The 12,141-nt window shown below is 40.3% G+C and overlaps 1 protein-coding gene across 1 annotated transcript in view; it reads left to right on the top strand.

Annotated features, from left to right (window-relative positions):
- LOC137437069 (sodium/potassium/calcium exchanger 4-like) overlaps positions 1-12,141 on the top strand; it is a 293,744-nt gene that overhangs the window by 201,904 nt on the left and 79,699 nt on the right. The window contains exon 6 of the mRNA XM_068131418.2: positions 6,761-6,864. Coding sequence (XP_067987519.2) covers positions 6,761-6,864 — 104 coding nt within the window. The remainder of the gene's footprint in view (positions 1-6,760; positions 6,865-12,141) is intronic.

The following is a 12,141-nucleotide window of genomic DNA, read 5'->3' as shown; positions in this document are numbered from 1 at the left end:
GAGGTCAAAAGGTCACAGTTATTTTTGAAACATATATTCATCCCAGCAAGCTAGGACTCAATTTTCCGACCTCGGAAGGATGAGCAGGCTGAGTCAACCCCTCTGGGCGTTAATTGAGCGATCGACCGGGATTCGAACCCAGGATCCTAGGATCCCAAGCCGGAACCCTAACCGCTAAACCAACACCAAGCCTTTTTCATCATGGCAATGGTGTTTTTAAAATGTTATCACTTAAAAAATAACATCCTACATTTCCATGTTTTCAGAATTTCATGGAGCTCCACCAACATGTGTCGTTAGTATTTGTCATCAGCACTTAAGCTACATCGTATTTATTTCTGTGCTTTTTCGATTCGATCTGATATTATTACATTTTTAAGTAGAAGCATTATTAGAATCTCAATTTTTCTCACTGCAGCATCAGAAAGATTTTTCAAGCTAAGCAATTTTGGAGCATAATACTTTATCAGGTACATGTTAGTGATTTTCCTGATTTATATAAATAAATATAGAAATAGTGGGAGTTTTGTTGAATATTTGTAATGTTGAATATTTATATAATTCTGAAGCAAAAACAAAATTGATTGTTTTAAAGTTAATTATTATAATGATTTTGGAGGAAAAAAAAGTGAAGGTATTAGTCATTTTTATTGAACATATTGAAGCACAGTCAAGCATACAGATGGATAGTGACATGTCAGGAAATTCCCATGATGTGGAGAGCGGTAAATTGGCTGGAAGTCATTTGTAGCCAAATTACAAGTAACTAGCGAAGAACCTGTTCTTACGTTCGGATAGGTTTGTTTCCCCAGAATTCCAGCTGAGATAATTCTCCCAGAAATGGCGTATTCAGGTTTGACATGTAACACCCACTCTCGCAGCACTATGGCATACATATTCACGTAGAAAGAATTGGGGTCCAAACATAGGACTATGATATTTTTTAATACTCCTAAGAAACCCCCATGCGCATCCCACCACAACAAACACCAGTTTTCAACTCATTCCGTTCAGCGGTTCAGTTTTTGTAATGTTCCTACATACGGGAGTATTTTTAAAACATCATCGAGTGCACCTCGAGTACAACCATAAGTTTTTAACTCATTCTGTCCAGTAGTTCAGGAGTGCATGGAAGTCAAACAAACGCTCAGTATGATATTATGGTATGACAATTCCCCCATTTCTATGATATTTATGATTTTGTTGCGATAAATTGGCATATTTCATTATTAGTTGTAATACCCCCTCACACCAGGAGAGGCGCTATACAATAACATTTATAAGCTCATACCTATGCCAGGCTGATGATTACTTTACATTTTGTATCCCACTGATAGGCCGGATCTGGATTTGGACCTGAACCATATTTTAATCAGCTCGTTCTTGTCACATAACCAACTCATCCACCAAATTTTGTCATGACTTGTCCACAACTTTTTGAGATATCATGCTATATATTATTTTTGGCCCCATCTCTCAATTAATGATGGTGAAGAATCATTAAAAAAAAATTTTTTTTAATTCTCATATCCGGATCCGGATCTTCACCAAAATCGAATCGATTCGTCCTTGTCACAAACCCAACTTGTCCATACGGTTTCGTCCAAATCCTTTCTATAACTTTTTGAGATATCCTGCACAGAAGCAAACAAACAGACAGACAAACAGACATGGTTGAAAACATAACCTCCATCCACCTTCGATGGGCGGACATACTAACTTGTTGTTATGAGAATTTATACTTGAGAGTGAAAGCACCACCAATGATAACAATTGCCATGGGTGAGGCTCAGGTCCAATCCAAATATAAGGCAGGATGGATATGCCAGGATGTTCATGGAGAAAAAAAGGATCATCAATGGAAATAAAAAATTATGTTAAATGGTGGTGAGCTGGAAACTTGAAGCAGAGAAGGAAGGGAACATAATTTGACAGACAAAGGGAGGCAATTCTGTAGGTGGGAAAAGATCAGGATAAAGGAATACATGTAAGAACAAGAAAGAGCAATCAGAGATTGCAGACCATCACCAGCATGTGTTTTCAGTGGTTTTTAAGGCTTTTGTGTTAAAAACAAATATGGCGGCCGAACCACGTGACCGATGACGTCATCATCAATTTTTCTTTCTCCTCCAATTTATCCCTAGATGACACTCAAGAAATTTTATCTTGATCGGATGAAGTTTTGTACTTGTCGAATTATGACGTCATAATGGAGGCACCTATGACATCATCAACATATTTTATTCCCAATGGAGAGTTCTTTACAATGAGCCATGTCTCAATTTTTTCTATATGGCGCTTTCGGAGATATAGAGGTGCAAAGTTTTTCGGTTTTTCCAAGATGGCGCTCATACCACGTCACCGATGACGTCATAATTATCATTAAAAATTCTACAGGTGGAGTTGCACCTATGGAGGAAATTTCCTGTCAATCGCACCAACAAACAGACAGACAGACAGGGGAGAAAACATAACCTCTGCCTACCTTCAGTGGAAGCCTAGACTTGAAAGACTAACAAGGAGGCAGTTTCCGGACGAATGTCTTCACCCTGGCGGTGTTGGGGATAGCTGAAATGACAGGGGGAGAAAGACCTAAAGAGCAGGTTATCAAAAGACCAACAACCAGGATACCATGGGAAAGCAGTAGGCCCTTTGCCTCTTTATTGTTGACATAAATAATTTTCAGAGCCTTGGCTTTCAGGTCTTCTCAAAGCAGAAGATGGGATGCAGGTACGCTTTCCCACAAGAGCAATTCTCTGCTGTGCTGTGTAGATAATGAGAGATTCTGCAGAACCGAGAATTGGCTTTATCCGGTGCAATAAGTCCAGTCTGTGCCTCGCTTTAGCAATCTGCTTGATCTGGGCTCTGCCCAGGAGAGGTCAAGGCTGATGGTGAGGCCCAAGAGTTCAAAGGACTGAACTTCTAAAGGTTGATCACCAGTGTAGATATGTGTATTTACTTGTTTTTTTTCCAGATATCTCAGCTAATGGCAGAAATAAACAACAGAGGGTAGCAGGTTCACAGACCGACACTGGATCAAAGGGGAACATGAGTGTAATGAAATCACACATGAGAGAATGAATGACAGATAAAAGGGATTAGAAGAGCCTCAGTGACGGTAAAGGAGCGTAGGGATGAGTATGTGATAAAGCATTGCTTGACAATTAACATCACTCTAGAAAGACTGGAGGGAGGGCCCGAGATGACAGATTCTTGTGGATTCTTGTGGAAAGAAACTCTGAGTATGTGAGATCAAATCATGTTGCATGTATTGAAGAACTTAAAAAGAAATCATTTTGAGGACTGCTGTTAGACTGGACGGATTTCTGAGAAATGCGAATGTTAGGTGGATATTTGGGTAAAAGTTGGGAACCTCACTTTTTAACATAACTAGGGTATGCTGAATTAGATTAGCCCGGTTCCCAAGCCGAATGTTAAGTTTCTGACCTTCTAATTAGCATAAATAAAATGGCCGCCAAATTGCCATTTTTGGACAATTTCTTTGAACACGCATGTATATATCATGTATATACATGCAGGTATTTTACTTTAACTTTACAACTTTTAACCCAAAATGCACATAGAAGCTTACACATGGCCCTTTTTTCATAAATCCGTCTAGTCTACTGTATATTATGGTTGGCGGCATATTGAAAGAGACATTCAAGCTGATATTGAAATTGGACACTATAAAATGGGAAATGGTTTTAATAAGACAATGTTTCACACAACCATTTATTCTAAAATTAAGTATACATGGGCATGAAGCACAAACATTCAGGAATGTCACACATGTTGTTTTGCCAAACTACATCAAATTCATACAAGGGGTCTGATCATCACTCTGTTGCTGACAAGCACACATTGATGTGCATCTCAACTCTGAATAGCGACATTTGCAGCGTCGAGTCTTGCATTGCTTCTGGCATGCACAACAAATCATCTCGAGGCAACTTTCTGGGATTGGACTCAGTGACATCAGAATAGGCTCTAGTCCTGAATCACCACGTTTCCATCCCATTTCCATAGGTGCAGGAAGGTCAGGTATGGCACAATGAGCATTTCTCCATACCATGGCTCAATAGTGTACTCGCATCAAATGGAAATGAAGAGCATCACTTGTCGGTGACATTGCTTCTGGTTTACCAGTCTTGGAGAACAACATATGTCGTGCTGAATCAACAGAGGTTGTTCTGTGCACATTATATATTCTGCAGACGAACGCTTCTGCAGATTTGATTGTGTCCGCTGTGAATTCACCAATGCCAAAGTTCTTTAGCAGTTCATTCAAAACTCAAAAAAAAAAAACTCAAAATTGGGAACCGGGTTAATCGAATTCAGCATACCCTAATTATGTTAAAAAGTGAGGTTCCCAACTTTTACCCAAAAATGCACCTAGAAGCTTATACATGGCCTTTTCCCATAAATCAGTATAGTCTATGTGTCCTGGGAACTGTTTCATATGATGTTGAGTGACTTCAGTCATCTGAAAAAAGGTAGCGTTTTTCAAGCAAACAGAGAGTTCATTAATTAGTAGTCAGGTTCACTATGTTTTTTCGTTCAAAATTTTGGTAGATTAGCAAAACTATACATTTTTGGAATATTCAGAGCATGAGGAATCCAAAAATTAATGTTTACATTTGCGTAGACACCTTTGCGAAAATGACACTCAGGACAGTGATGAAGATCTGTAAAAGCATATTCCTGAACGGTATAGACCTCGTAGATCCGGTGTGTAGGACTTATAGTTCAATCTGATACTACCTATAACTTCCTATAACAACCTATAACTTCAAAGGACTTGCAATATCATGTATTATGTAATACAGTTATATCACAAATATAAAGACAATGCTTTTCAATTACCTTTGTTTGTTGCTTTTCTATAATCCTGAGCACTATTTTGAGGCCTTTATTGGATTCCTTGACCCAGAAAACATAGGATTAGCATATTTAATTAAGTCTCTAGGTTGACGAGAAGCCGAGATCGCGCAAAATATGTATTTTATGGCGGCCATTTTCAAAATCCAAAATGGCGGCCATGCAGGTGTCTGTGCAAATGCCAACATTGATTTTCAGATTCTCCATTCTCTGAAGATTCCAAAAATGTACAGGTTTGCTAATCCCAAAATTTTGAACGAAATTATATTTGTTAACATAGTGAACCTGACTATCTTCATCACTGTCCTGAGTGTCATTTTCGCAAAGGTGTCTACGCAAATGTAAACATTAATTTTTGGATTCCTCATGCCCTGAATATTCCAAAAATGTATAGTTTTGCTAATCTACCAAAATTTTGAACGAAATTATATTTGTTAAAATAGTGCACCTGACTACAGCACCAAGACGAGAATTGGGTCCAATATATTTAATTTGGGTATGCCATCCTTTACAGGTATAATAGTCAATAAGAAGCCATCAAGAATGACATGCTGTTTGTACACATGCAGTAGCCCAACTAGCCTGATATGACGACAGTCCTGAATCCGCAGGCAGATAAATTTGACAAATCAAAGCAGGTGCAATATCTGGCAATCAGAACTGTGTGGATGGCACGGGATATGTCCAAAGACACTGTTTCTGATCCAGAGCCTCAATCTATTTGCAGTTTGAGGAGAAGCAGAATATTTGGAATTGAGTGGCTGATATGAAATCCAAACTGGTGATCAGTCATTGGAATATTGGAGGAAAGAATTGCCTTGATTCCAGCAGCGATTATAGACTATTATCGGATAGATAGAGATGAGAGAGAAGATGAAGAACATACGTCAAAGAACACCTTCACCAGGTGCCAACAGGTATTGGAAGAGAGAGATGGGTCAGAGGGTTCAGGTTTGAGATGAGCCTGATATGGATTTCTGACTTGCCTTCGGGCAGACATATTTCTTGCAGGCTTTGTGGAGAAACTTAAGGTTTAGTCCCTCAATTGATAGAGAGAGCAAGATAAAGAAAAAGAGAAAGAATCTGAATAATTCCTTCAGTTTATTAACGGCCTCACAATGGCCATCCAGGTGAGCAGCTGGGAACCAGAGAGAATAGCCAGGGATAGATATATTGTTGTTAGAAATGACCTCTTTCCAAGAAATGTCTGGAGACATAACAGTAATCTGTACAAAGAGGTCTGTAATGTTAAACAAGAGCCCTTTGATGTTGGAAGCTCACATTGTTGAAGATGAAAGCAAAAAAGGTACTCGGGGAATTGGAGCACAAGAGCACCGGGAGTGTTAGTGAGCTCGGGGAGATAGGAGAGAAGGTGGGTGAAAGTAAGAGGTGTGGGGAAGGGATGCAAGTGGAGATGGGAGAGGAAGTGGAGGCAAAGGGGCGACAGAGAGAGAGAGAGAGTAAAATGGGCAGCAGAGAGAGGAAAAGTGGTGAGGCACCGGAGGTGAGCAAGAACAAGTGCTACTCCACAAGGTTTTGCTTTAGCTCCTGATTATTGCAGGATTGAAAGAATTGGCAGCTCTAGCAAAATCGTGGCAGCTGTTTTCTAGGCCGTAACAGTAAGAGAACGAGGTGGGTGCAGAAGGAAAGAGAGTGTAGTAGAGGGGCAAGGGGGCATGGTGTGAGGATGGCGGTAATGGGGTAGGGGAGACATGACAACCATAAAAATCACCCCAAAAATGTACAAAATGCAGAGCAGCCTCAGGTCTGGCCATACCAAATTAGCAATATGAATTAGCTAATGTGTTGACTACTATTGAACAATAACTAATGACATGGAATTTTTACCCATAAGTGATGATGTTTGTTTGTTCTTTAGGTGTTTTCATAACCAAAAGTGACGTTGGGGTTGGAACTATCGTGGGATCTGCTGTTTTTAACATCCTCTGCATCATTGGAATTTGTGGCTTGTTTGCAGGACAGGTATTGCACCAGAAAATATATTCCTTTTCATTGTCCCTCCTTCATGTTTTATTTCTTTAATCTTAACCTGATTCTCGTTAGATCACATAATTTCAGTTTAATATATTAACTATGTAAATGTTTATGTATAGACATGAAAATCGTTCCCAATTTCTTGCAGTGTTTTTGGAATTCACTGGAATCTGTTTATAGTTACTAGTCCAGGAAATGGGAAGAAGTTTCTTAATGTGAGTTTCTTCCATGTAGGAATTTTTTGAAAAAAAATGGCCGATGTTTTGTGGAAACAAGCCTGCTTAAAGCCGGACATTGATTGTCCATTGAATATGGAATTCTTGGAATATCAGGGATCGGTAAGAAACCATATTCACTCTTCTTAGCAAGGGTTATGGTCGTCTTCAACTACAGCCTCCTTTTAACCCTCGGATGCATGGCTCAGGACCAATGTACCCGGCTGCCGTTAGAATTCCCATATAATGCCCTCGCTAAGGCAATTTTCAAGAGTTTAGACAAATTTGAAGCTCCCACACCATATTAAATGCTGATGGGTCATTTGCATCCAACGCTTGTAAAGTACTGTGCAAATCTGTCAAGTTGGGAATGGAGAGGCTAAGAAAGAGGTCCTAAGAAAGAGACCCGAAGAAAGAGACCCCAAGAAAGAGACCCTAAGAAAGAGACCCTAAGAAAGAGACCATAAGAAAGAGACCCGAAGAAAGAGACCATAAGAAAGAGACCCTAAGAAAGAGACCCTAAGAAAGAGACCCTAAGAAAGGGACCATAAGAAAGAGACCATAAGAAAGAGACCCTAAGAAAGAGACCCTAAGAAACCCTAAGAAAGAGATCCTAAGAAAGAGACCCGAAGAAAGAGACCCGAAGAAAGAGACCCGAAGAAACAGACCATAAGAAAGAGACCCTAAGAAAGAGACCCTCAGAAAGAGACGATAAGAAAGAGACCCAAAGAAAGAGACCCTCAGAAAGAGACCCTAAGAAAGAGAACATAAGAAAGAGACCCTAAGAAAGAGACCCTAAGAAAGAGACCCTAAGAAAGAGACCATAAGAAAGAGACCATAAGAAAGAGACCCTAAGAAAGAGACCCTAAGAAACCCTAAGAAAGAGATCCTAAGAAAGAGACCCGAAGAAAGAGACCCGAAGAAACAGACCATAAGAAAGAGACCCTAAGAAAGAGACCCTCAGAAAGAGACGATAAGAAAGAGACCCAAAGAAAGAGACCCTCAGAAAGAGACCCTAAGAAAGAGACCCTAAGAAAGAGACCCTAAGAAAGAGACCCTAAGAAAGAGACCCTAAGAAAGAGACCATAAGAAAGAACCCAAGCCCCTGCGTGTATTATAGCAAACATCTCCGCTGTGAAACTCAAGCAATGGTCTGATATCCTGCCCGACCATGAATATTTCAGTTTCAATACATAGAAGGACCAAACCGCTTTTGAGTCAGAAGTTCTGGAACCCTCAGTAAATATATGCAGTTTGTCAGAATATTTAGACAATATTCGTGTAGCACTGGCCAAAGTCATGGCTGAGTTGTCTCTTTTTAGAAAATCTGTCTCACAAGTTCAGGTTGACTGAAGGTCGCAACAACAGCCATTGGTGCACCAGACTTACTTTGGGGAATTCGCAGTTCAGTCTTGTCGATTCTGGAAAGACATTGTTAAATGAGATTTAAAGAGTTTAGAACAGAAACAGTTTTGTGAAAGCAGGTGCTAGATATCCTGCAGTGAGATATACAATGGAGATTGGAGAGTAGCACGAATCTCGGCCATCATCTTTAGTAACAAAAACCTTATCGGGTAACTGAGTGGAATTTCCCCCACACAGGACATGGAGAGCATCTGCGATCTGCGGGGTAGCATCATTGGCTTAGGCCTTAGAGTGTGGCTGTGCTGCTGATGTGGTGCCCTCTGCTGGTTAGGGCAGGAATTTGGAATTTGTTCAGGGTGCTGGTTTGAGCTTACCTCTTCGCAAAGGACATGATGAGATTTTCAAGGATGGCACACACATCCCTGCCTGTGAAACACCAGGATGACAGTTCGTAGCTGGGGCATTATAATCCTGGGTATACAGCTCAGAGGAGAGTGTGTCTACTTCTAGGTCTAGGGTCTAGGCTATCCTGTTAACCATCCAGGAATTGACTTCCCTAAATATTGATTCACGGGTGACCCCAATAGTATACAGTCACGTGAAAAAGTAAGTACACCCCATGTAAAGTTTTGACTTTTTCAACATATTTCAACATACAGCTATTTGATCTTCATTTCAACAATATTGACAGATAAAGGTGATATAATATAACAAATATCATGAAACATTTACATTTTGTAGTCCATTGTATAATTTAAATAATAGATAAATGCAAAATTCGCATGTGGAAAAAGTAAGTACACCCTTGGCTCTAATAGGTGGTATTGCCCCCTTTGGCAGAAACAACCTCAAGTAGGCGTTTCTTATAACTGTCTACCAGTCTCTGACATCGACTGGGAGAAATTTTTGCCCACTCCTCCATGCAGAATTCTTTCAGCTGTGCGATGTTTGAGGGGTTTCTTGCATGCACAGCTCGTTTCAAATCCCCCCACAACATCTCGATGGGATTTAGATCCGGGCTTTGACTTGGCCATGCTGGAACCCACCATTTCTTTCTTTTCAGCCATTCCTTGGTGGATTTACTGATATGTTTAGGGTCATTGTCATGTTGCAAGGTCCACCTTCAGTTGAGCTTCAACTTTCTGACAGAGGGCCTCACATTATCCTCAAGTACCCTCGAGTACAATGAAGACTTCATAGTGGATTATATGATGGTGAGCTGCCCAGGCCCTGATGCAGCAAAGCTGCCCCAAACCATAATATTTCCACTACCATGCTTTACAGTTGGTATCAGGTTCTTGTGATGAAATGCTGTCTTGGGTTTTCGCCAAATATGTCTTCTGGTACTGTGGCCAAATAGCTCTACCTTTGACTCATCTGTCCAGAGCACATTGTTCCAGAAGTGCTGGTCTTTGCCTCGGTGTTCATTGGCAAACTTTAGTCTTGCCCTGATGTTCTTTCTGGACAGCAAAGGTTTCCTCCTGGCACACCTCCCATGTAGATCAAATTTGTGCAGCCTCTTTCTAATGGTAGACTCGTGCACTTTGACATCAACAGTGGCAAGAGCTACCTGTAGGTCCCGTGATGACATTCTGGGGTTCTTCGAGACTTCTTTCAGCATCTTGTGGTCTGCTCTCGGGCTGAACTTGCTGGGGCGGCCTGGCCTGAACAAGTTGGCAGTTGTTTGGAATTTTCTCCACTTGTAGATGATCTTCCGGACAGTCGAATGATTGATTTCAAATTGTTTGGAGATCTTTTTAAATCCCTTCCCAGACTCGTAGGCATCTATAACCTTCTTTCTGAAGGCCTCAGAGAGCTCTTTTGATCTCGGCATGGTGATGCCGCACACTTCAACAACAAAGAGCAAACCAAACTAAATGTCTGAGGTTTAAATAAGACAGGTTCCTCCAAGATACTCTCTAACGATGTTCTAATCATTTGCACCTGAGCTGGTGCACCTGATTCTAATTTTAGGTATTTGAAGTAGTGATAAATGTAGGGGTGTACTTACTTTTTCCTCAAGCGAAATTTGCATTTATGTTTATTTAAATTATACAATGGACTACAAAATGTAAATGTTTCATGATATTTGTTATATTATATCACCTTTATCTATCAATATTGTTGAAATGAAGATCAAATAGCTGTATGTTGAAATATGTTGAAAAAGGCAAAACTTTACATGGGGTGTACCTACTTTTTCATGTGACTGTATATATACATATATATAAATCAATTTATCCATCTGAGGGATGGCATACATCATCACTAATGTAGTTGACTATATTGTTCCTCATAATGGCCTTTCTCACCACACTCAGTGGGGCATTTCCTAAAGAGCAATTTCCTCATTCCCATGGATGCCAAACTAGCCTGGTGTTGGCTTAGTGGTTCAGGTGCCGGCTTGGGATACTCGGATCCTGGGTTCGAATCCCAGTCGATTGCTGAATTAACGCCAGGGTGGTTGACTCAGCCTGTCATCCTTCCGAGGTCGGCAAATTGAGTACTAGGTCACCGGTAATTCCCTGTGTGTCGCAAGGGGCGACTATCAGGGTTGGTTTCAGGAAGGGCATCCGGCCATAAAACATTGCTTCAAATAGGGAATCACAATGCCCAAAAAAGGCCAACCCCTGCCTTGCGGGGCAAAATGGCCTCTAAAGCTGGTTCCATGGATGCCAACCTATGGGGATTGTCTGTGCTTTTAACCTTTTAATTGCTGAACATCCAGTAAGGAAGCAGCATATGTGCCATAGCCTTTTGGTCTTTGGTATGACTCGGCCGGAATTTGAACTTCCGACCTTCCATACTCGTAGCGGACACTCTAACCATTACAGCACATAGTCCAGTTCTAGTGTATTTAGGATATTTGGGAGAGAGCAGATTTCTTTGCTCTGGATAAAAATCAGAGTTTGAGAGAGCAACACCATGTGTTCCCCCACAAAGGACTCATTATTTGGGTAGGGTGAAGCGAGACCGCACAACCCTAATCCTCATTTTTGGATACAGCATCAGATCCCTGTCTGATCCACCTCAGCATCATTCCAAAGGAAAGTGACCTCTCTAATTTTAAGAAAACAAAAAACCCGAATCAGTAGGAGGTAATCAATACATATGGAGAGGAGATGCTCAAAGGAAAACTCTTGCCATCAAAAACCACAGCATCCCAAATTTGCCCTTCGGTATGAAAGGATTAGCCAGTGGTAGCCGTTGAATGAACCACTATCACCGAACAACCAAACAAATAGGCCTCTCCTCACATCCATTAAACCAGAAAAGATGTAGTTGTTGGTGTTGATTAACAACAGATAAAGACCGATTCTTTAAAAAAAAAAAATCAATGCATATTCGTTATTCCTTATTTGTGTTATTTATTTATTTAATCCCTGTGTCTTATTTGCAAAAGTCTACGACAAATTTGAATTACCCTCATATATAGTTGCCATTTTAAAGCGATGAGATAAATCCTGCAGATAGAGTTCCATATAATCTATTAAAGTATTTTTTTTTATAATTGGAAATTAGCACGCATGTTTTCATCACTTCATGAAAAGAGTGGTAAACAACACCGCACTTTCATTTGAATTATCTAATCAATTCTGAGGATAGAAACATTTAGGAAAAAGGGAATTTGAACTTTGGTGAAATATATTCTTATTGCGAAAACAAAATTCACTGGGAAGATTTT

The sequence above is a fragment of the Myxine glutinosa genome, chromosome 11 (genome assembly GCF_964187855.1).
Source record: "Myxine glutinosa chromosome 11, kmMyxGlut1.1, whole genome shotgun sequence".
NCBI lineage: Eukaryota > Metazoa > Chordata > Myxini > Myxiniformes > Myxinidae > Myxine > Myxine glutinosa.
Note: the sequence above shows the minus strand (reverse complement) of the source record. Positions and strands in the feature narration are given on the sequence as shown.